At 34.6% G+C, this 23151-nt stretch overlaps 3 protein-coding genes and 2 long non-coding RNA genes across 5 annotated transcripts; 2 read left to right on the forward strand and 3 right to left on the reverse strand.

Annotated features, from left to right (window-relative positions):
- Positions 1–58: 58 nt before the first annotated feature.
- On the forward strand, positions 59–8048 carry LOC135130830 (menin). The gene is made up of 4 exons (XM_064058260.1): positions 59–958; positions 1015–1179; positions 4392–4918; positions 6028–8048. The coding sequence occupies exons 1-4, from the start codon at positions 108–110 to the stop codon at positions 6336–6338; spliced, it is 1854 nt and encodes a 617-aa protein (XP_063914330.1). The 5' UTR covers positions 59–107; the 3' UTR covers positions 6339–8048.
- Positions 8049–8107: 59 nt separating this feature from the next.
- Positions 8108–8657, reverse strand: LOC135130847 (NADH dehydrogenase [ubiquinone] 1 subunit C2). The gene is made up of 3 exons (XM_064058284.1): positions 8463–8657; positions 8258–8401; positions 8108–8208 (listed from the first exon to the last, which is right to left on the reverse strand). Exons 1-3 carry the CDS (start codon positions 8629–8631, stop codon positions 8159–8161), a joined length of 363 nt encoding a protein of 120 aa, XP_063914354.1. The 5' UTR covers positions 8632–8657; the 3' UTR covers positions 8108–8158.
- A 50-nt stretch (positions 8658–8707) lies between these two features.
- LOC135130839 (coiled-coil domain-containing protein 134-like) lies at positions 8708–11069 on the forward strand. The gene is made up of 2 exons (XM_064058272.1): positions 8708–8937; positions 9001–11069. The coding sequence occupies exons 1-2, from the start codon at positions 8850–8852 to the stop codon at positions 9552–9554; spliced, it is 642 nt and encodes a 213-aa protein (XP_063914342.1). The 5' UTR covers positions 8708–8849; the 3' UTR covers positions 9555–11069.
- Positions 11070–11572: 503 nt separating this feature from the next.
- On the reverse strand, positions 11573–12602 carry LOC135130872 (uncharacterized). Its single transcript, XR_010280851.1, has 4 exons — positions 12497–12602; positions 12156–12447; positions 12034–12105; positions 11573–11978 (listed from the first exon to the last, which is right to left on the reverse strand). It is a non-coding gene; the product is annotated as an uncharacterized LOC135130872 (long non-coding RNA).
- A 385-nt stretch (positions 12603–12987) lies between these two features.
- LOC135130878 (uncharacterized) lies at positions 12988–14512 on the reverse strand. Its single transcript, XR_010280852.1, has 3 exons — positions 14203–14512; positions 13623–14156; positions 12988–13319 (listed from the first exon to the last, which is right to left on the reverse strand). It is a non-coding gene; the product is annotated as an uncharacterized LOC135130878 (long non-coding RNA).
- Between the last annotated feature and the right edge of the window lie 8639 nt (positions 14513–23151).

Consider the following 23151-nt stretch of genomic DNA (forward strand, 5'->3'; position numbering starts at 1 on the left):
TCACTAGAGCAAATAAACAATATTGCGCAATAATTAATTGTTTTTATGTTGGTAACAGCCGCTTGGCTTTTTAATTTGACAAGTGACAGAAAATGTAAAGCATCGACATGGCGGGTATTCGGGAAATAGACAAAGCATTATTTCCAATAAAGAATATATCATCAGTTATCCAACTTTTCAAGAATCAATTAGAAGATGCTTGCGAACCGGATTTAGCTTTACTGTCAATAGTCGCAGGTGCTGTCGAGAACTCGTTGACATGCCGGTCGAACGCGGGCTTGCAGGTATGCGAACCAGTGGAACCCACAAGTCTACCAGTCCTGGAGTTTCACACCATCGAGACCCTCTACAGTAAGTTCCACACCATAATGAAAAGTGCCGTCGAGCCCAACAAGGGTTTCAAATCTTACGCCACGAGAGAGCTCGTCAAGAAGGTCTCAGACGTCGTTTGGAACTCCTTAACCCGCAGCTATTACAAAGACAGGGCCCATTTGCAAAGCTTGTACAGTTACCTAACGGGCAGCAAGCTGGACTGCTTCGGAGTCGCTTTTGCCGTGGTCGCCGGCTGTCAGACGCTCGGCTACACAGACGTGCATTTGGCACTGTCCGAGGACCACGCATGGGTCGTCTTTGGAGAGAGAGGCACGGAGACGGCAGAAGTGACGTGGCACGGTAAAGGCAACGAGGACAAGAGGGGCCAAGAGATCGGAAAGGGAGTTTCGGCTAGATCTTGGTTATACGTAAACAATAGGCCAGTAATATGTACGAGGCACATGGAGGTGGCTGCTCTGGTTTCGGCGATAAATCCTTCCTTAAATGCCACTCATGACGCTTTCGAAGTGGCTTTACTACAACAGGAGTTACTGTGGCTTTTGTATGATCTGGGGCACTTGAAGAAGTATCCCATGGCCATTGGCAATCTTGGAGATTTGGAAGAGATTGCTCCTAAAGAAGGAAGGTGAGAACGTTACAGAGTCGTGGGTTTGAGTAATTGCTAAGTTTATTTTGTTTTAGGACGCCATGTAATGTGTTATTCGAAGAGGCCATATCGTCTGCACGTACCTATTATAATAATCAACATGTATATCCTTATACTTATCAGGGAGGTTACTTTTACCGTAACAAAATGTACAAAGAAGCTTTTGAGAGCTGGGCGAACGCCAGTGATGTTATTAGATTGTAAGTATTTATATTTAGAATTTTATGATTAAAATTTGACATACTAATTTTATCTTATCTGCTTCCTATGACTTATTTTTATAGTATTTTTATCATTTTACATGCTGAAAATAACTGTAAATTGCTTCTAGAGGGTAATAAAAGCAGTATATAAAAATATATTGCAAGGCTTCAGAATGCTTAAAGTTCAAAATATTTTGTAGGAACAAATATTTATACTTCTTTACTAAGTTTTGTGACAGGTGTATAATCTACAATTTGACTTTTTAATAGCTGTAGACAAAGTTGGGATTATAATTCCTTTTTCTAGAGTATTGTTGCGTGCAGTCTATGAATATAATTGCCATTACACCATAAATATGACGTGTTAACGTTAAAATCAATTTTTCAAATTGTATGCTTTCTGTCCAGTAAATAATATGAAAATAAATGTGCCCTTCGCACTTCTCATTTATGTGGTTATTTGCTTCAAGTTAACTTTAATTACAAATAATAACCTCATTTTTGACTAAATATTATAGTTGATACAATTACCATTATTTTGTGAAACTTGATTCTTTTTTTAATAATTGGTTTTATAACCACTAAGTAATTGCGTAGGAACATTGTTGACGGAAACACTTTGCCACTTTAGCCATGCAAACAAAATTTTTGTCAAACATGTCAAATCATAACCCAATTTTTGAAATTTTGCCCAAAAGAAAAAAGTACATAAAATATAAATTATTTAATATTACCAACTGGTAATAACGTTTTTGATTTCAAATTCGTTCTTTATATTTTTCTGGAAATTTATTAGACTACTTTTGTTTAGAGATGTACCGACTATAGTCGGCCGACTGTTCGGCTTTGCTAAAACCCGTTAAAATTGGTTTAATCGACCGAAAATTGGTGTCAAATTGTAGATAATCTTCCGCTAGTTACGATTCTGAAATCGCCGTCACGATATCTGGTCCAATAAACACGCAAAGTGAATTCAAAATTTCCAAAAATTTTCCAAAAAAAGCGGTTAGAATTGGTTAAAGTATTGTATAAACTGACTCTAAATTGTGTTATTCTTTATTTTTGTACTGAGTTACTACAAAAAATTAAATGTTAAAATTATCCAAACAAATTTAACACATTTTTTGGAAAACAAAGGAACTTTAGTTATTCCTTTTATTAAAATAAAACAAATTTTAAGGTAGTCAGAGAAATAGAAAAAAAACACACTGTCTGTTGCATTTATAAACCGGTTTTAGCAAAGCCGAACAGTCGGCTGACTATAGTCGGTACATCTCTACTTTTGTTCACAATGAAGTGCTGAAAGTATCAAAAAGTTGGGGATACATTTTTGTATATGATTAAGAATAGTGATTTTCAATTTTTACTTCCCCAGTGTAAATTACGGAACTACTGTAATAAGGTCCATCCGGTGCACGGCTACTTTCATGTTTTATTGACGTTTCATGGTCATGAAAACCCGAGAATGAAAAAAATAGGTGTCTCATTTCCGTACTTCGGTCGTTTTCTGTCGTCTGATCTGTCTGTGTCAGTTTGTATTTGTTGTCAAATTTTATATGTGATGATTAGCGTAAGCTAAAGAAGTATTGTAATCGAGTCCATCGGGTAACCGGCTACTTTATATGTTCTCGATGTGTCATGACTCTTTGAGTATGAAAAAATAGGTCCCCCGTTTTCGTCTGTTTGTTTGACTCTATGTCCATCCGTCAGTGTCGATTTTTGTAAGACAGATAATCTCCGAAACTACCGGACCGATTGTTGTCAAATTCTTGTACATATTATGAATATCATGTAGATGGTAAAACGCTAACTAAACTTTATCCAATTAACCAACAATGTGATGACGTCACCTCAAAATTGTACATAGTAAATGGGTTTTAAATTGTAAAAATAACACAGTCTTACAAGTGTAGTTTATGGATCCGTGTTTTTACAAGAGACATCCAGATTTTTGGAGAAAAATTGAAATTCTATAACAACTTTTTACAATTTGAATCTTCAAAATCTAATGCTTTGTAATCTTCCAGACGTATTAAAGTTGTCGCAAGCATGGTAAATTTTTTATGAAAATATATTTATCCCATCCAAAAAACTGATGACGTCCTCAAAATTTTGGCGAATAAATCCTATTCAACATGTGATGAGTATACTTGTGATTTACAGTTTTTAGAATTGTTTATTCAAGGTAGCGCAAAAAAAAAACAGTGAATGATGCGATCAATTTTCTTTTGTTGAAATTTTCGTGAAAATTTGGAAATACAGTACTATTATTATTAGTATTCCGCCTTACCCAACCAAATTGATGTCCTAGCCAAAATGTTGATGACGTCATTACAAAATTTTGTAAAGTAAAAACTTATTTGAAACATACGCATAGCGCGCTTTTTTCATTTACTTTAACATTCTTCTCATAAATAAATATATATACATATAATTTGCACAATCAAATTTTATGATTTTTCGAAAAAGGTAGATATGTTTTATTGTACTTAGGGAACGAGGGAAGTTCCGTCGAAATAACTTTAGACTAATTTTACACCCTATAGATATATTAATATAAAAAAAAATAAATTACAAAATCATATTTTTTCGTTTCCTAATTTAACTTTGAAACTGCAAAATCGAATGCCCTGATGTTTTACAAACGATTTAAGATCAGTGCAAACATAATAAATTTTTAATCAAAATTTGTCCCCCAGTGATGACGTCATCATAGAATTTTTTAATAAAAAAACTCATTTGAAACATACGCGTAGAATGCTTTTTTACCTTGCTACACACATTTATTTTATTTTAACTGACAGTAGTTCTTATATAAAAGGAAAATTGGTAAAATCAGATTTTATAATTTTTCGAAAAACTTAGATATGTTGTAGTCGGGAGCGAAGGAAGTGTGTCAAAATAACTTTGAACTAATTTTTCCGATTAATAACGTTTAATTATTTGAAAAAAGTGTAACCTTTGAGAAACCGTTCTATTGACTCCAGAAAATAAAAGTCTGGAAACAATAGATAGCATCATGTATATTTCAGTTTTTAAAACTTCCTGTCCTACATCTCAGTGAATACAAAGAAATAACTTTTGTGAACTATTGAAATGTTTCTCTGTGTGGTAGGTATATACAGTGTGTGCGAAAAAAAAAAACAAGTGGATTAATTAAAAACAATTTATTTTTTATGTGCATTATTGACAGTCCCCGTTTTTTTAAGGTATAATTATTCTCGGGACGACGAAGAAATTTATAAGGAATTCTTAGAGATAGCGAACGAACTAATACCTCATATAATGAAAGTTGAAAGCTCAGGTTTCAGTGCAAATACCATACTAAAAAAGCCTGAATGTTTTGCGAATTTACTCCGTTTTTACGACGGAATTTGCCAATGGGAAGAAGGAAGTGCCACTCCTGTCCTACATATAGGATGGGCAAAACCGCTAGTAAATACGATATCAAAATTCGACGCAGAAGTCCGAGCCCAAGTCGACATAGTTTGTGGCAAACCAGAAGATGACACCAATAAACGAGCAAACGGAGGTTACTACAATAACAACAACAACTACGAAAAAGAAAACGGAACCAACGAAACCGACATTTTGACTTCGCTGGGTTCGAAAACTCTCAAAGATGATCAGTCTACGTCGAATTTTCATCCGAGTATTGAAGCGTTGACCGCCGCTTGCTCGGAGAAAATTCTCAACCCTGATTATTTGCTACAAGGGGATGGATCGCCTTTTGTAGGTAAGTGAAATTAATTTACCATATATGTTGACATTCGACTATGGTTCGTAGTGTACTTTTGATATCTCTTAAACGGGAAAATTATATAGTACCTTTTTTGTGCGCGGTTGTAAGCAGTAAAGTCATCAGTTAAGCTTATTTGAAACTCAAATGGTATCTACACAGTTATCAGTCAGTTTAATCCCACAATATTCCTAATTTAGCATCAACAAATTGGCATATCTAAAATCTTGTTAAATCTTAACTAAACCTCAATTTATCTTTAAGAATTTCGAATTTTTACTTTTAAAATATGAAGAAATGTAATAAAGTAACTCAGAATAAAAGCCCCTATAAGATATCCTGTTTTTTAAACAGAAAATTCATTCGAGGAACAGTGACTTTTGTATTTTTTTTTTCATTTTTAAGAATAGTAAATAGTTTTAAGTTTTCATTTAAATGTTACTAATTGTTGTAATTATTGCGCTTAAAAGAATTAATATTTAACAAAAGAAGTGTACCCTACTACTCACGAAAATAATTTGCACCGTAGATTGAAATTCTTAGTTAATTCTTAAAGTATCGGTGCAGCACTTTCAGAAACAAAAGCGAAACCGTGACAACTATAGAACTATAATTTGCAGCAAAATAAATCAGTTCATTATTTCGTCTACTCGCATACTGTAATTCTTTTGTTTTGTCATCATTGTGTCATAAAGTTAATTTTAGTTTTTTTTTTTTTTTTAATTAAAGAATTAAATTTAAAATTCTTTTTGTGCATCGAATTTCCAAATAATAAATTGTTGTGAACGGATTGTGCACGCCCCATTGATTGCTATTTTAAATATAGCAAGCTAACATTGATTTAAAATGAAGAAATACATACAGTTTACTTATTACCGCTTTTTTACTTTACATTCTCAATGTCATTTTGTAAACTTGTTTAGATCGAAGTTTGGAGTTTGCTTTAAATTTTTTTTATTTTAACATGGTTATATATGTTTTAAATAGATACAATCTCAAATAAGCGACTCGGAACAGAGCAATACGCAAAACATCTAAATATAACTTGGCAGTTGTTTTGCTTGCTTCAAAACAGTAATGTTATAAATAATGTTAATAATAATTAGGAGGTGACGAAGCTGTGCCATTGGAAAAAGAAAACGGCAAGCCCAGCACTTCTAAGCAAGAAGTGGAAGAGAAAAAGGAGGAAGCGATCCCAGAAATAGAAAAAAAAGAAGAGGTGAAAGAAAATAAACGACCGACAATCATCCTTCACAGTCAAAAAATGAAGGAACTAAAAGATCTTCTGCTGGCAGAAAAACTGAATACTCACGCGATATCTCTACATTTAACAGCGCAATCTCAAGTACAAGTGGGTAAAAAAGGTCGAAGTGAGTCTGACGGTGGTATCCGACCCAAAAGGGCCAGGCGAGAATAAAGCGTTTATAAATTTTGGCGAGAATCGATACAGTACTTAATTAGCAATGCAGGGCATTATAATTTAAATGCAATATCATTGGTGGCTTTCGAAGAGATTTTTCATCAGAGTTTATTTTCTTCTTTTCTTTATAATTGTACGCTCATCACAGTTTTACTAGATTAGCTAGCTTCATTGAAGGCCTGAATTCAAAATCTGATGATAACCTCTTCATGTTTGAAGTAAAATAAAAATCCACAATTGACATTTTTTTGGGAGCTTGCCATTTGATCAGTAGTTGCACATTATGATAAAAGAAAAATCAGTATTATGTTGAACAGAACTGATAATTCTCATAATTTATTAACATAATATTAGTCTTTTGACATAATTTTCTTAAAGATAGAAGTAAGGATATTGCAGTTAATTTGAAAGTTATTATGAACGCCTCATTTACTTATGTGATTGCACTACCCTCCTGCTTGACGCTTGTTCTTGTTCAGAATATTTTAATTGCACGTTAGTTAATCTTCTAGTTAGTTGTTAGGTTATTGTTAAACATTCCTCTCGTGATTAGATCACAAAATGAGTAGTATTTTTCGGTTGTTAATGCATTTTATGCATCTAAATGTTTTATTGTGGTATTTATTATGTATTTTATTAAGTGTTGTTTGTAAGTTATTTTCGACGCTAATTTTAATCAAATGCCGAGCAGTTTAATCCTGCGCATCTTCTCTATATATTTCACAACATTATTACAATCACGCCTAAACTGATTTTGTGATGGTTACTATTGTAACCAGTAAGGCTGTTTTCGGGGTTAATATTTATTTGCCGCTACCTCCCCTAGCACCATATTTTAGTGCATCTGTGCAATCAAGTCTACATAAAATTAACCTGTTGCCGATATAACACGAATTTAGATTCTTTTGCTAAATCTATGATTTGTGCTTGCAGTAGTACACTGTTTTTGATTTTGTTTTGTTAATACATTGTGGAGTCTTAAATTTAGGAAACATCAACCTATAGAATCATCTTTCTTGTTTAGGAGTAAGATAAATTTAGTGAGTAGCTTGAAAAGCTAATTTTATTTTTATATTCGGTATTATAGTGAAACTGAGAAATGGTACAATAATATTGAGATTCAATGACAAATTTTACAATCGCGAAGCAGAACGGTTTTTAAATCGAGGAATAAAAAGAGCGCTATAGTATTCTATTTAATTTTGGATTTGGTTCGATTTAACGACGTTGCCAAAACGACATTATTTGAAAGACAGTGCTTTGCATTTTGTTCTTTCATAGTTCTGTTTCTCTTTTTTAACATGATTCAGGTTTAGTTCTAGCAATTTATCCTTTGAACTTTCAACTGTACCACAGCAAAATTAAATTATTGTAGTCTGTGATGAATTAAAGGGTGACTAATGTATTTATTGATTAATGTATTTTGTAGAAATAGAGGTATTATTGATACATGTATTTTTCTAACCAAAAGTAAATTTATCAGATTCTTCCATTTTGTTTGTTAATGTTGAATTATATGAAGTCTAACTTTGAAGTTTGGAAATGATTGTATAAGTATTGTTATATTTTGTAGGCTTTTCTCAATACAAATAAACAATGTACAACATCACATCTTAGAGTAACTCTGATTATTTACAACGTATACAATTTAGGAGTTAAATACTTGTATTTTCGCCCACAATTATTAATAAATGAAATGCATACTTGCACGCGTTTTCCTTGTCAATCCCACCATTTAAAATAACAGGATTAAAGCACCAACGACGTTAGAAATCAACAAGTTTATTTAATCTTACTACTAAAATAGAAATTCCGAATTAACGAATTGGAACCCAAGGTTCAAGAACTTCCGAGTACTTTTTACGCGCTAAAACAAACAAACATTAATTACAAGCGACGTACTTGAGACAATTTACCGAATTCTGGAAAATCTTCAGGGTGTAAGTCTACATAATGTCGAAAAACGGCGTCCCTCTCGGCAAGATATTCGTTTCTGTAATCGTCTACATATTTACCAATAGCTGCACCCCCCGCGGTTACGAGTACATGTGTCTGAATTCCTAAAATTTAACATTATGTAAGCTGTCACTACAACATCTGAGGTTATGTTATTGTGCCTACCGCTCATTAACGGCCTTCTAATGGCCCAGTTCGCTGCAACTACACCGAGGAATCCCAAGCCACCACAAATAATTGGGCCCCAATACTTGTTCCAAATTGGGGCCGCCCGAGTGCCGTCATTACGTAGTACTTCGAGAGGAGAGGTTGCAACTTTGGGTCCGGTAGCCATTTTATTTCTTATTTTAAAATTGGCATAAAAGTTGATAAAACAGGTGTCTAGATTATCGAAGTTACGAGAAGTACATGGGAGGAGCATATTACAAAGTAAAGTTATATGCGAACGGTACCCCCATATTGTGTATTTTTTGATACAGTAGCATTTCATTGAATTTCAGTTGTGTTCTAAATACGAAATTCGAGTCTTGAGTTAGGTTATGTAGAAACGAAATGAAACATTTTCATGTTGTTTTAGTTTTATTTATTATTGATTTCTTTGGTGTGAACACAAACGAGTCAGAAATAGCCGAAGAGTTATGTATCCTTTATATTTTTATGTAGTAAATCTATGTGTTCTTGTTGGACACTTAACTCACTTTAGATAAAAAATTATTTAAACGACAACGAGCTGAACAGTTGGAAGCCATCAAGAGTTTTCAGAAAATTTCTAACTATGAGAAACAGTATTCAATGATAATGCTCATGGCAGAAAAAGTATTTACTGTAATCCAGGACAGCCGAGCGACAATCGAAGCCTCACCATACATCCCTGGTGTCTCAGAGTTTCCTTTAGATGATAGAATTAAAGATGCCTTATCGAATATTTTGGAGAATACTGCTCTATTTTCGGAAATAATTTTAAGATTTCCAGACATATCAGTATCAGTATTAAAGACCAATAATAACTGGGATGTGTTGCTACAGTGGAGTATTGCATTTTGCAATCAAGTCAGATATCTTTTGGATAATAGTACAATTAAAGCGCTGTCTTTAGCTAGTCAAGAACTCAATCACGTTGAACGAAGTCCACATTATGTTAACCCATACAGGAAGCAAGGTCCTCAGCTTAATGCTGAAATAAGTGCAGCTAAAAGCAAAAAGAAAAGGAAAGAAATTAAGAAAGGTCCACGCTTGTCTAGTCACTCAGAACTTTAGGTAAATTATAAGACTGCCACATGTTTCCTATTTTTGATTTAATTAGCATCATGTAGTGGAAGGTATTATATAAATACGTTTCCATTGTAGGCTTGATGTAAATTTAGTTGTTCTTCATGAAGCTCAATTTAAATAGCGCGATTCTATTATAAAAAGAAATCAGTTTCATAACACTGCATTCTTTGAAAAGAAATGAAACAGAAACTGCATAGATTGTAATATTTGCTCAATATTATTATAGACTTATTTTTTTGCCTTTGCTAGACATATGGTGTGTTCATGAATTATGAAACAAATTTTGTAAACGTTTTACAACACTTTTCCAATTTATGTTGCCAAAGTTATCACATACTTACACTCTTTAAAAGCTGTAAATTTAATGGCATCACACGACCAGATTTATACGAAATTTTGATACTTAAACTGAATTTAGTGCAATATTGTACCAGCTGTATCAACACTGGTCTGATCCGATTTTATTTTAAATTTTACATTCACGGGTTATATAGAAAAAAAGAGTTACATTTTAGGTTCAAATTAAACATTTTTGAATACTCAAAGTGTTGGTCAAAATTTCGTAATTGTCATATTCCGACCCTTTAATTTGGAGGGAATTTGTACCATACATCATGGAGACACTATATTTACATATAAATATAAGAGTGAAGCCTTTCATAGATCGACGAAATGTCTGAATTTTAAAATGCTATTCATAATTTGTTAGGAATGATAACAATATAAATGACAATTGTTGCTCACTTCGGTCTAATGGTAAGTTAAATTTTTGTCTTCTCACAACTATCATATAGTGATAAATACGGCAATACAGTTTTCACAAAAATCCGTCGACGTATATTTAAATTATGAAAACATTGTTACATAGTACTAATTGTATTTTTAAATAAACTGGATGATCGAATAAATTTAGCATCGCCGACGACCACGAAAAACACAATTCTTCTTTGCAATGAAGTTTAACATAGTTGTGGGGTTGTTGAGTATTGAAAAAAATATTTTGTAGTTCCTTGTTTAAGATTGGTCGTGTTAATTATACAGTGTATAGTGCTTCACTGCCCCCTTGTATTTGTTACCATTACAAATTTTAACAGTAATAGGAACGAACAAATTATAGTTTTATTTGACCGTAGAGGATGTTGTGTAACACTTTCATATGTACTAAAGCTATGAACCATTTTATCGTACCTTACTTATGATGTGGAATTTATTTGATCATTGAAGTGTCTCTAAATCAGATAATGGCTTATGTGTACGTACTAATCCACTACGTGCATTATTCATTTCCTAAATGCAGTCTTGAAGTTTTTTTTCCTGTGATAAACAGAGTAAATTCCGTGTTATATTACTCCATGTTTTAACATGGTGTTCAATATAAACATAGTTGTATTAACATTATACATTGGTTATATGATATGTATACGTTACGTCGATTTATACAAATACAATTTATATTTAATTTTTATGGATTTCAACGAATTTTGTAGATACTGTAAATAAAGACACAATGTTAGTATACAGATCTTTTTTTTTTACTATTGCCCTAGCGTAGGTTTTAATAATTATTAAAACCTACGAAATGATTATAATCATTTCGATTTTTCTTTCATTATTATTCGTGTAAATTAACGGCGATTATTGGCATTCACTTTTAGTAATTAAGCTAAACTTTTATACTTAATTAAACAAAAATTGGTCGAAGATTATTTTGACAGAACTTCCTTCGCTTGCGTCACAGTATATCACATAGAAAAGGAAAGATATAGAATGGCATCTCTTGTCTGAAAATTTGTTCGTTGACAACAGCGCCATCTTAATACCTATTACCAGTACTTTCCAAAAATCATGCATTCGATTCCTGTAAATTACTACAATAAAAAATGGCGGGTGAATTAAATGTGATTCCTTTCAATAAGCAAAAATAATTTCAATTGAAATTCAAATGAATACACAAAATGGGGAACAAACATTTATTATACATACATTTATTACACACGAGTATTATTATATAAAAAAATAATGTATACAAAATTTGTAAAAACTTAATTGGAGCAATACAAACAAAAACAGGGTATGTTTTCATTAAGTCTAATTACAACTATTTTTTCTAGCTTTTGAGAAATTTTAGATAGGCTCCCATTTAACAATCATATACATATAAGTATTTAGTTAAATACACAAGTAATTTCAAAGTGGTTACTCGTAATTTTACGATAAATATTTTCAGAAGCATAAAATTACCTGCTAAATGAGATACCGATGTTGCTATTAACTACCTTCTTGCAGTTTTCCCATAAACTTTTTTTTTTGAGGGAGTCGTCCTTAATAATTTCACTTCAGGGCTTATATCTTTTGATGTTCCTGGTACAGCTAACATTTCCGTTTCTGCAGATATAGGGCTTGGAACTGCTGCACAAAACAAGCAAACATTAATTCAAATCTAAATATGAAGACACGATTTTACCTTCTGTAGTCACTTCTGTTGATTTTGCAGGAAAATAAAAACAGTTTTCACTCGTTGGATCCTCATGAAATCCTACAATTTGCAAATAATATAGACTTTGTAAACAATTTCTATTAACAAACCTGGAATATTCAATGTCGGAATAGATCCATTTAAAATTCTTTTTGTTGATTGTCTGTTTATATTGATTTCTGCAAAATGTGACTCGTATATAAACTGGCTAACTGCTGTTTGTCTAGAAGTCAGTGAAGCATGTTTTGGGTTGTTTATTCTTGCAATCCAAATATCTAACAATCCTTATTGCTTGGAAAGCGATGTCTACGAGACGTCGTGTCTTCGCAATTTGGGATGCAACATGTACGTACTCTTTGTCCGGACATTATCACACAATAATAAAAGACTCAACGATGCACACTGAAAACGTACCAATTATTATTTTTATATTTACCAATGATTAGTTTACCTTAAACTCTCCAGAAGGAACTATAGTTCTGAAAAAAACTGATTTTACAAATCGGAAAAATAAAACAGCTGACTGCAACAGTTGAAAAGAAATCTCAAATTTGAAAGTGGACTCGCCCGAATAAAGAGCACAATATGATTCTATACATATCTTTGTCGCTCCCATTGGATTTGTACTGACACTGGTGCCATCTCTTGTCCTATTCCACAAGCTTTCAATGTTCAAGGTCATTGTATTAAGTTTCCACCCCCGGTATATCATACAGTAAAGACAGCTCGTCAAATATTGGAACAACGTGTCCTTACCCAACCGTTTTGATTAGGCGGGATTTTTGAAACGAAGTGGAATATTGGTTGCCTAAATTACAAATAGAGCTCGTCCGTAAAACAATGTAAAAGGAACTGATATAAACATCGAATGAACTGAAACCAATTTTTGGAGTGTGGTATGAAGACTACGAAAAAAATACCATTTTGAACAATAAAAAAGAATTGTGCTTATATTTATTTTATTCATAAATAAAAGTCTATCACTTTACCGAGTTAATTTCAACATAAACATATCAACTACCTATTTTGTCAATGCCTTCAATTTTCGCCAAGTGTGAACCGTTTGAAGAGTCAGAAAGTGAACGCTGTTGTTTTCATCTTCCTTGGGAAAAGTATTTTGATGTTTTTGGTTGAATTTTTGTTGTAAGTTAAATTAGTGAAGTGATTCTGAGAACCTTTTCATAGTAACATGGATTACAGTGGTAGACCACCTCGTGATTGCAGGCACAATGAAAAAATCTGCTTCAGGGGCTTCTTTAAATTTCCCTTGGAATCTGTAAGATAAGAAATATAAAGAAGTATATTATTCTATAATCAATAAAAAACTATTTGGTATGCAATTTTTACAGCACAGTGAAAATTCCAATAGTTGTAATGATTTAGGATCTATTTTACTCGCAATTGAATCTAAAGAAAGTAACCAGTGTCAAATTATTAATAGAGTTTTAAGCTGAACAACTTTTGCACATAAATCTGTGGAAGTAAATACGACAGACTACAGACATCTGGACATGGGGAAACAAAATTCTTTAAGTTGTCTGTGGATACTTAATGAAGAAATGCTTGATGAAATATACCTGTGAAACATGTAGTTATTTTGCCGTTGCATGTAATGTCATCATATATGATAAACTTCTCTGTCACTTCAACGCCTTTGATGATGATCCACCATTTTGGTAATCCTAAAGCTGGCCATTCACGTTCCAACGTCCCACTACGATTGTAGTGGATGCAACTGTTGTACAATTCTGTTAAAAAGCAGCAGTACACACACGTTACGACCTTGCAGTTAAAAATTTGCGATCGTGATGACAACATGTCCGACAAAATGACGAAAATGTACTTTTATAGCTGCTCTCACGGTTTGAATAACATACACTGTCAAGTCATGTCCACACATGATCAAATTTCCATCCAATTCAAAACGATTGTACTGCTGCAGACAGACTTGTTCACCGACCGTCCACATCCAACCGATTTGCTTGATCTCATACACAGACGTTCAAAAACACTTCAATTTGGTCATATCCAACACAATTGTTCTGCGGCGTTGAAACGTGAGTGGCGGGCTTAAGATGCTACATGAAGCATTCACCTTTTATGTTGCAGCCCTAGAAAAACGATTTGCTTCACTATTTTCTACCAACTCAATTTTACCTTCATGTGGCCGATATATAAAAGCAGTCCTCGTAACTGTGTCCAGACCAGCATACGGCACCCCTGTGCCTTGTGTACAGTTTCCACAAGATTATTTATTCTATTTATTTGTTCGAACGCGCATTTTCTATTCGGTAAAAATAATAAATCACAGTTACAATATTAAATGCCAAACACCTAAAATGTCAAATTTGACGCACAATGTTGACATGGTGGTAAATTTTATTTAGTAACAAGGTTTGCCACTACAGTTTCAAGCCAAAATTCAAGGTCATGTCCTTACCCAACGGTCGATTATTGTTCTGGTCCGTTACGTGTATTTCTTATGGGGTTTTCAAAAGCTGTCATTACTGTATGATATTCTGTGCTTGCGTCGCCAGGGCGCGAACCGAGAGTACGGATAATGTGAAATATACTTCAAGCAGATAACCAATGGGAAAAGTGTATTTTTATCAGCGTATAGGGACATCGAAAGAATGTGACGTTTATCACGTAGCAGTTTGTTTAATTTAGATGAATTTGTCTCCTTAACTTAAAACAGGACTAATATTATTAATCAAGCCCCAATAGAATGAAATGTCCTGAATATTACGAGTATTATTTGTATTCTTATTTTGTCCTTATTAAAAAAAGACAGGCGTATTCTTACATTTTCGAGAAAAATGGGGTGACCGGCCTGCTGGCCTGCCTAATTTTTCAAAGAAGCGGAATTTGTAGGACTTATACTTCAGGCGCATGTCGAAATAAACTTCGAGCAATTTTTTTCTAAAAATATTACATTATAGATTTAGTTAAAATGTAAGTTGTGATAACCCAAACTTCCCGCCTTTAAATTGACCTTGAAAAAGTTTAAAAAGACCCGCAAAAAATTCAAAATTTGGCCTTGGCTGTGATCGTCTAACAAATAGGAACCTACGTTGTGTGTTTTTTTTTTAAAGTGGCGATAAGACGTTCTTTCATACAAGTGCATACACTACGTGTGGGTCGAGAGCGCAAGAAATAATAGACAAAATTGTTTTGGAGGGGTTACCACGGCACCCCCTCACAGGAGGAAAGAGCTGCGAAGATTTACTCCTCAGCGCAAAAACCCCCTTGCTTTACTCACGGACATATTACATTTCAAACACCTTAAGATATATGAAAAAACACGCGCGAATTGACAGACATACACATATGAAAACGAACAAACGCAAAATTCTATACAGCTGTTTGGAATCAATGCAAATATTTGAATATCACAAATTTAATTAAACAACAAAGCAAAATCTGAATTAAGTAACTGGATGCAAATATACGTTATTACGGGCGTGTGGCGGCAGATTTTTAAAGTTGTGGCAGTTAACAGGAGCACAATAAAAGTACCCCTGGGGCGTTGTAGCATAAGCGGAGTTTGGGGCTACCGGTCTGGGGCTGTTCTCCCGCACACATATCTCCATTACGAACGTGCCCTGCGAAACTAGGCCATTACGGTCGCCAGACCCGCAAGTGGATCTCGACTATTGGTTCAAGTCGAGAGCACTACAAACCGGCGATCGCCCCCTGACTCTACACAAACCCGCGGACTTGTGCAGGTGACGGGATTAATCTCGCCAGCTCGACTAGGAATCGAACTTCGCTTCTGCCACGTTTTCTATGTTATTTAACCTCAATTCCATTTTTAAATATTCAATCTCTTATAACTCTGATATTAACAACAACTAAACAAGTGTTACAGTTTCAACGAGCAATAAACAACATTTAAATTCGCCATATAATCTTGTGAAATTTTGAACAACAAATAATTCTTATGTGAGATTAATTTATATGACAGAAACATTCATCAACAAATTATTTACAAACCGAACTTAGCAACGATTTATGAAACAAAAGATCTGATGTGAAATGAACTTGTACAAATAGAAATATGTATTCTGTTAGGTTAAAACTGTAGAGCATGAAATTTACGTTCAATTAAAATTATACAATAAAGGAAAATTACTGAGGTTATAATTGTGAGATTAAAGAAATATTGTCTGAGGTGAAAATTTGCAGAGTTAACAAAATTTACATGGGATTAATATTTGCCACACTTTATCAACGATTCAAACAAAGAGTTTACATTATGTCAAATTAGATTATGACCCAAGTGATTGGTTAATTCAAAAGAACAATTTACTTTGAGACTTTAAAATACCGCGAACTGGTTACCCCAACAAAACACATAATAAACAAACACAAAAATATCCAATCATCGCTCCGAGGGAAAAAGCGTCTCGGTGATGTAAATTTTAAATCGTTGCGAGGAAAAAGCGTCTCGGTGATGTAAATTTTAAATCGTTGCGAGGAAAATCTGTGGCGTTGTGAGGGCATGCCTTGATAAATTAATCAATCTGTCGCGTTGTGAGGGGATGCCTTGATAAATTAATCAATCTGTAGTTTTGTGAGGACAAGCCTTGATAAATTAATCAATCTGTAGCATTGTGAGGACAAGCCCCAGTAACGTGATCATGATAACGACGATAACCGCCTAAGTGAAGAAAACATTTTAAACCCCTCCCGCCAGTTCGTAGTATAATGAACTTGTTTAACTGCCGCAAATGAACTAATAGCAATCGTGTGTGAAGAATTTAGAAGTGTTATATGTAACACTTACGTATATGCACCCAGAAACTTACTCGTAATTAAACAATAAGGTGTTTTCCTGACTAAATGAATTTCATGAAATCTTCTAGCAAGTGGTTTATTTAAATAATCCTGATTGTTAAACTGTGTTTGCACTAGCTGACTATTAAGAAAAACTAACTTGATTGGTGAATTTACAAACAATGAAACAAATTTACAGCACGTGTTTCGCGTTGACCGGAAGTCCACATTTTCCGATTAAAAGGCCGCACGAATTAACCGCGCGGGTTGGGGACAACTGTGTCATTATGAAAGTTACGATTGATTGTCGTTAAACAAAGGTTTCCTCCCGTTTCATTAATTACCAAACGAACTAATTTAAACCTAGCGCTTATCACGTGGTTACAGTCGCACAAGCACACTTAGAATGACCTTAGGCCATGCTGCCCTGTCTCTACCAATCCACCAACCCTGTAACTAGAAACCCCTAGCGCTAAATCGTCCGGTTACCAAGCAAGCATTTCCGTGCACCAGGTTGCCTATGTTTAACGATTTCATTTTTTGTGATGGATTTTTTTTTCTTTCAAATTCAAATTATTCAAATGTGATTTCGCACCGCTGTTAATTAATTTCAGCGCGAAAACTTTTATTTAAATTCGGTCACCACAAAGTATGTATTAGCAATCTTGTGTGAGTAATTAAGAAGTGTTATAATATAACACTTGAGTATAAGCATCCAGAAACTTATTCATAATTTGATAAACAAAGGATAAGTCCTGACTAAGTGAATTTTATGAAATCTCCTATCAAGTGCTGTATCTGAACAATCTCTGACGGTTAAACTTGTATTAGCACCAGTTAACGATTAAAATCCTAACATGAACTGAAAATTCACTTATTTCCGCTTGAAAAAAATCGCAAGAATTAGCTACGCGTGTTGCGGAAACTGGCGTCATCGTCGTTACGATTAATTGTCGTTAAACAAAGGCTTTCTCCTTTTTATTAACTTCCAAACCAACTAAACTTGGCCTAGCTAACTCACCACGTGGTTGCACTCACAACAAACAAAACAAAAGTGACGTGTCACGACCCTCTAGCAACCCAGCACACCTCGCTACCAACTCTCTAACTAGATACTACCAAGAAAATCCATAAGAGCTACCAACTATCAGACAAGAACTCAACGTATACATATTTGCCTATGTTTAACGATTTTCTTGATTGAATTTTTTTCAAATTCAAATTATTCAAATGCGATTTCGCGCTCTTGTTAATTTTTTCAGTGCGAAATTTTAATTCAAAAACGGTCCCCACAGCGGCAAAGCTTTTCTCAGAAACTGGGAATCTTGTAGGAAAACCTGGGAGTGGAGCAGCTAAAAATCGTTTGTGAATATAGCTCACAACAGATAACGTAATTTTTAATTCGTGAACAATATGTCGAATATCGTGGTTTTCGTTCCTACAACTATCTTACTTCTAGTGGTGTTACACAGGGTTCAAACTTGGGACCTATTCTGTTTGTAATCTTCTTTAATGATGTATTCTTACAATTTAAATGTCAGGTCTTCGTATACGCTGATGACTTAAAAGTAGCGAATTGTATCTCTAACCTTGATGACTGTCGTACCTTACAATCTGATTTAAATAATTTTAAAGTGTGGTGTGATAACAACGGTCAAATCATCAATTACAAAAAATGCAAACTTATAAGATTTACTAGATCAAACACTAACATTCTGTATCAATATATGTTCAACAATACTGAAATTGTTACAGTCAGTCAAATAAAAGACCTTGGTGTCATTGTAGATTCGCAGTTGTCCTTCGTACCACATATAAACTATATTACTGATCATGCTATGAAAATGTCTGGTTTTATCTATAGAAACACCCTGCATTTCACTAATATTGATGTTTTACTCTCTCTTTATTTTGCGTACGTGAGATCCAAATTAGAATATTGTTCCATGGTATGGGATCCGTTGTATAATGTTCACATTAATAACTTAGAACGTATTCAACGGAAGTATTGTAAGTGACTTTATTGTATTAAGTACGGTGTTTATCCTGTAAGATCATTCAGTCATCCAGTATTATTATCGGCTTTTGGCTTGTGCTCATTAAAAGCAAGAAGAACTTTCGCAAATGTATTATTTTTATTTAAATTAATTAATGGCGTTATTAGTTGTAGTAGTCTTGTTAATCAGATCAAATTTCATGTGCCTAGATTAAATTCCCGTTGTCCATTAACTTTTGCTCTTAGCATTTGTCAAACAAATCAGCACATGAATGCCCCACTAAATAATATGTGTCGGTGTTATAATGGCATACCGGAGGTCGATATATTTACGTACGATATTAAAAAATTTTGTTCACAATGTAAAAGCGTCCTTGGTTGTTAGTTTGTAGTTTTATGTGTTACTATTTTGCTAAGTCTTCTTTATATTTATATATGTCTTCTATATTGATATTTTGTATTTATATAACTCTTACATTAATCCTGTTAGACACTAATGTCTGTTGGATATTAATAATATATTTATTTATTTATTTATTTATTTATTTATTTATTTTATTTATTTATTTAGTGATAAAGCATGGTTTTACGTAAATGGGTGTTGTTTCTGATTAATTAGATTTACTTGGGTTATCAAAGAATCAGTCGCCGCGGAAGGTGTTATAATTACTGGTTTATTTTCAGAACTACTACAGTTTTTGAATAACCGGACCTATATACTGGACGGTGAAGGTGAATAACTTTATTACAAGCCCCTGTCGGACACAAATTGTTTATTGACTGCGGTCGAGCATTTGGACACTAACAATAGTTATTTACATTATGCGAGTGCGGTAGGTAATATTTTGCAGGTTGAGGTCCTAATTTGCCACCCGACGCGAAGCGGAGGGTGGCATGGGACCGAAACCTGCAAAATGCCTAACGCACGAAAATTGTATTCAATTTTTTCCCCGACATTGAGTTTATTTTAAAAAATATTTCATTTTAAAAATATTTTCCGAAATGGCAAGAAATGAAGTGACAGTTTCGGGACTTGACGTTTACTGAAGGAATCTATAATACCGACAGTCACGAGGTGGCGCCATGTGATTTTTTTTTAAATAATTCATTTTTTCTAATTCAAAAGTTTTGATTGAACAAAACATGATGTAAAGTAGTGTTCTAGTATGTTTTCTTTTATTATTCATACAGAACTTTTTTTATTAGAGCTTCTACAGGCTAATGCATATTGAGTTACTTTGGCACCCAAAGGCGGTAAAGCGACGGTAAATTGATATTTGGTGCGTAAAGTCACTGTTACGCGGCATGTCAAACGTGTGTGAATGTTTTGTTTACATGTCAGGAGGGGAAAAATTATTTTTATTTTTCTATTAGGCACTAATCTAATCGGGTACCCTTACGCTAGAAAAGCCCGACCGATTTTGTACACGATGTCTACCATGTTTTCTTGTATTAGGGTTTTACACAAATGCAACATGGAAATTTTTCTAATTCATTTCTTCAAAATCCAGCAAAAATTCGGACAGAGATTCGCCTTGGGGAAAAATCGTAGAAGACGCTGATAGCACAACCGAAAGCATCTCGAGACTTCCGCTTTTATAAGAATTTTAGCTAATTTATTTTGTGACATTGGAGTGTAGTAAAAAGGTGTAATAAAGCTTTTCGTGGGATGTCTAGTTTCGCCCGGTAAACGATTTCTTCTCCGATGAATTTAAGCGAGTTCGGGTCAGGTCCACTTGTAAATTTTTCCGGTTTTTTAGCTTGCATCATTCAGTTCCCATGCTTTCATCTCTTTGTTGCGTCAATCTGTATCATTTTGGTTAGTAAAGCCGGCGCTCTTTCTTCCAGTTTTTTTTTTTTTAGATTTATAGGTCTGGGTTTCGCTTGCTACTGCTTTAGTTTGGGTACAATTTTTGTGCGGTTCGGCGCATTTTGTTCACTATGTCTGACAAGCGCAATGATAGTTGATATTCGTGAATGTGCGAATTTTGTTCTTAGATTTGGGGATGGATGGTCGATTGTGTGTTTGGATGGTACTGCGACAAAACTCCGGTGAATGGGCGGCTGGTCAGTTACAGTCCGGAATTTCGCCGATATCGCGTGTGGGTGGCGTACCTCAGTGCCAAGCCCTGGACCGACTAGTGAAGATACACGTCGAGCCGACTTAGCCCATGAGGTAGAGGTTACCTTCATGCCACCGGGGGTGGCGCCTTAGGTCGGGAGCAGCGGTGCTCGGGCGCCAGCTCCCTCTCTGGGGAGAAAGCACCTACGTGGTTCTAAAGCCGGAGACACGGATCTCCAAGTAGTCTCGTTTCCGCCCGCGGAAACCAGAAATAACACTCCGGAATTTTTAACAATAACCGGATAACCTTAGGGCTAATCTTAAAATACTTTTTCAACGGCAACAAATACAAAGTGTCTGCCGCCCTCACAACAGACTCCTGGTCCTGGGGGCGGCGACCCTGGAACGGAAAATCGCGCGGGGACGGTACCACGACACGGTAGGGGAGCGCGAGGGCAGAGAACGACGCGGACGCATGGTCAACGATTTCTTCTTGTGTTAAAGAAACAAAACAAAAAAACGGAGACGGCGGTACAATTTCTCGTTCGGAGGCAGCGATTTAAAAACGGGCAGGTGACCCAAAACGGTACTTACAGTGGTCGGAGAGTTGGACTGCACAATCTTATCACACTTTCCAAAAAGAACTTTTACACTTCTCTTGAGCTTACTTCCACCCAAGCGAAGACTTACTTCTTGAATTGTTGTTGCATGGCAGCGTCGGCGCGGCAATCGCGGATTTGTCCCAACTCTCGGTACGCGTCTCGGTTTCCAGTCCGCGAAAATTCGCATCGTTCCTGTACTATATTCAGATTTGAACATGCGTGTTAGATAATTAAAAATGTATCCTGGTGTTTGCCTATTTAGTCCTAATACCCACTTCAGATATTTCACGTGCACTTTCTCTAATTCATCATATTCTTTCCCACACTTCCGATCCAGACATCAATATGTATACTCTTTACCAAGCTATCAAACATCATCACCCTTCTCTTTGTGTCATCTCCATATTTTCCCGTACCCCAAACCTTATGCCTTATTAGCCTTTTCGGCCAGTTGACTTAAGTAGCTTTTATTACAGTTATTACACTACTGAATGTGCATCCCCTGAATGGTAGTATTTGAACTCTTTTATCTCCCCAACCTCTTTTCCCCCAAACCCATTTTTTCTTATTCATTCATTTTATCAGATGTGGGGCAGCTTTGTATTTGCATTTACTTCCTCTTGTCTTGTTAAAGCACATTTACTGTCGTCTGAACTAACTCGGTAAATTAGTCTTAACACGCACTCTGCCTGTAAAGCGTTACCGTGGCAGCTTTACAGGCCTGTAAAACGTTATCATGACAGCTTTACAAGCACCGGAATCAAACGCACATTCGCTGCGTCGGCCTTTTTCTTAATCTCACTAATACTAACGTTAAAATCACGTTCAAACTCTTCATCTTTATCGCATTCCATAATTAACAGAGTTTACAAATTGACAGTTGCGTTTCAAACAATTCAATTTTCCATAGTTACCAGAGCAAACTATGGAAAATGACTATAATTTCTATGACTGTAATTTCAAGTAAAATTTCTAGAGATGCCAAAGTTGTTAATTTCCAGGATTTTCAGCAAGAGGAAGTAAAACGTTGTACGCGGCTCGTTTACAATTAGGTTTTACTGGGGTTCACCGGATTACAGCAAACATTCCGGCTCGCCCGTAAAGGCTAATTTACTAAGCTTGCCGCGTAAATAACTATTATTCCTTTCGTGTTTTCTAGATTTTGTTTTCCATGTGAGTATAGAGATTGCAGTGGTATGGCCAAAAAACACTAGCGTTTTTTAAAGTTGACATAAATCTGATATTTTATGCGACTTGACAGATTAAACCGAATAACACCTATTAGTAGAACGTTTTTAAATCTTCATCCTGTAGTCATACATAATAATAACGTGATTTGCAGTCATCTACTGAAAACAGTGGTGGAGGCAACGAATAAATGAATATTCCTGCTACAAATAGCTGTCAATGTTTCATTCTGCTAAAGGCAAATTATTCAAACAGCACATCATATTGTATTTACATATTAATAATATTTAAATAATTATTTATTTAGTCTTAATTTTAGTTCATCAGTACATATTTTTATATATTATTTATAAAATATTTTTGTATTGGGGTTTCTTGTGATTAAATTAAATTATGAAACATAAGTACCTAATTTTACCCGAAACTTGAATTTGTCTGCATATTTTCAAATCTTGATCGATATCGACAAATTGTCGACT

The sequence above is a fragment of the Zophobas morio genome, unplaced genomic scaffold (genome assembly GCF_036711695.1).
Source record: "Zophobas morio isolate AGI-343-1 ecotype UQ-CSIRO unplaced genomic scaffold, CSIRO_AGI_Zmor_V1 ptg000002l, whole genome shotgun sequence".
Classification (NCBI taxonomy): Eukaryota; Metazoa; Arthropoda; class Insecta; order Coleoptera; family Tenebrionidae; genus Zophobas; species Zophobas morio.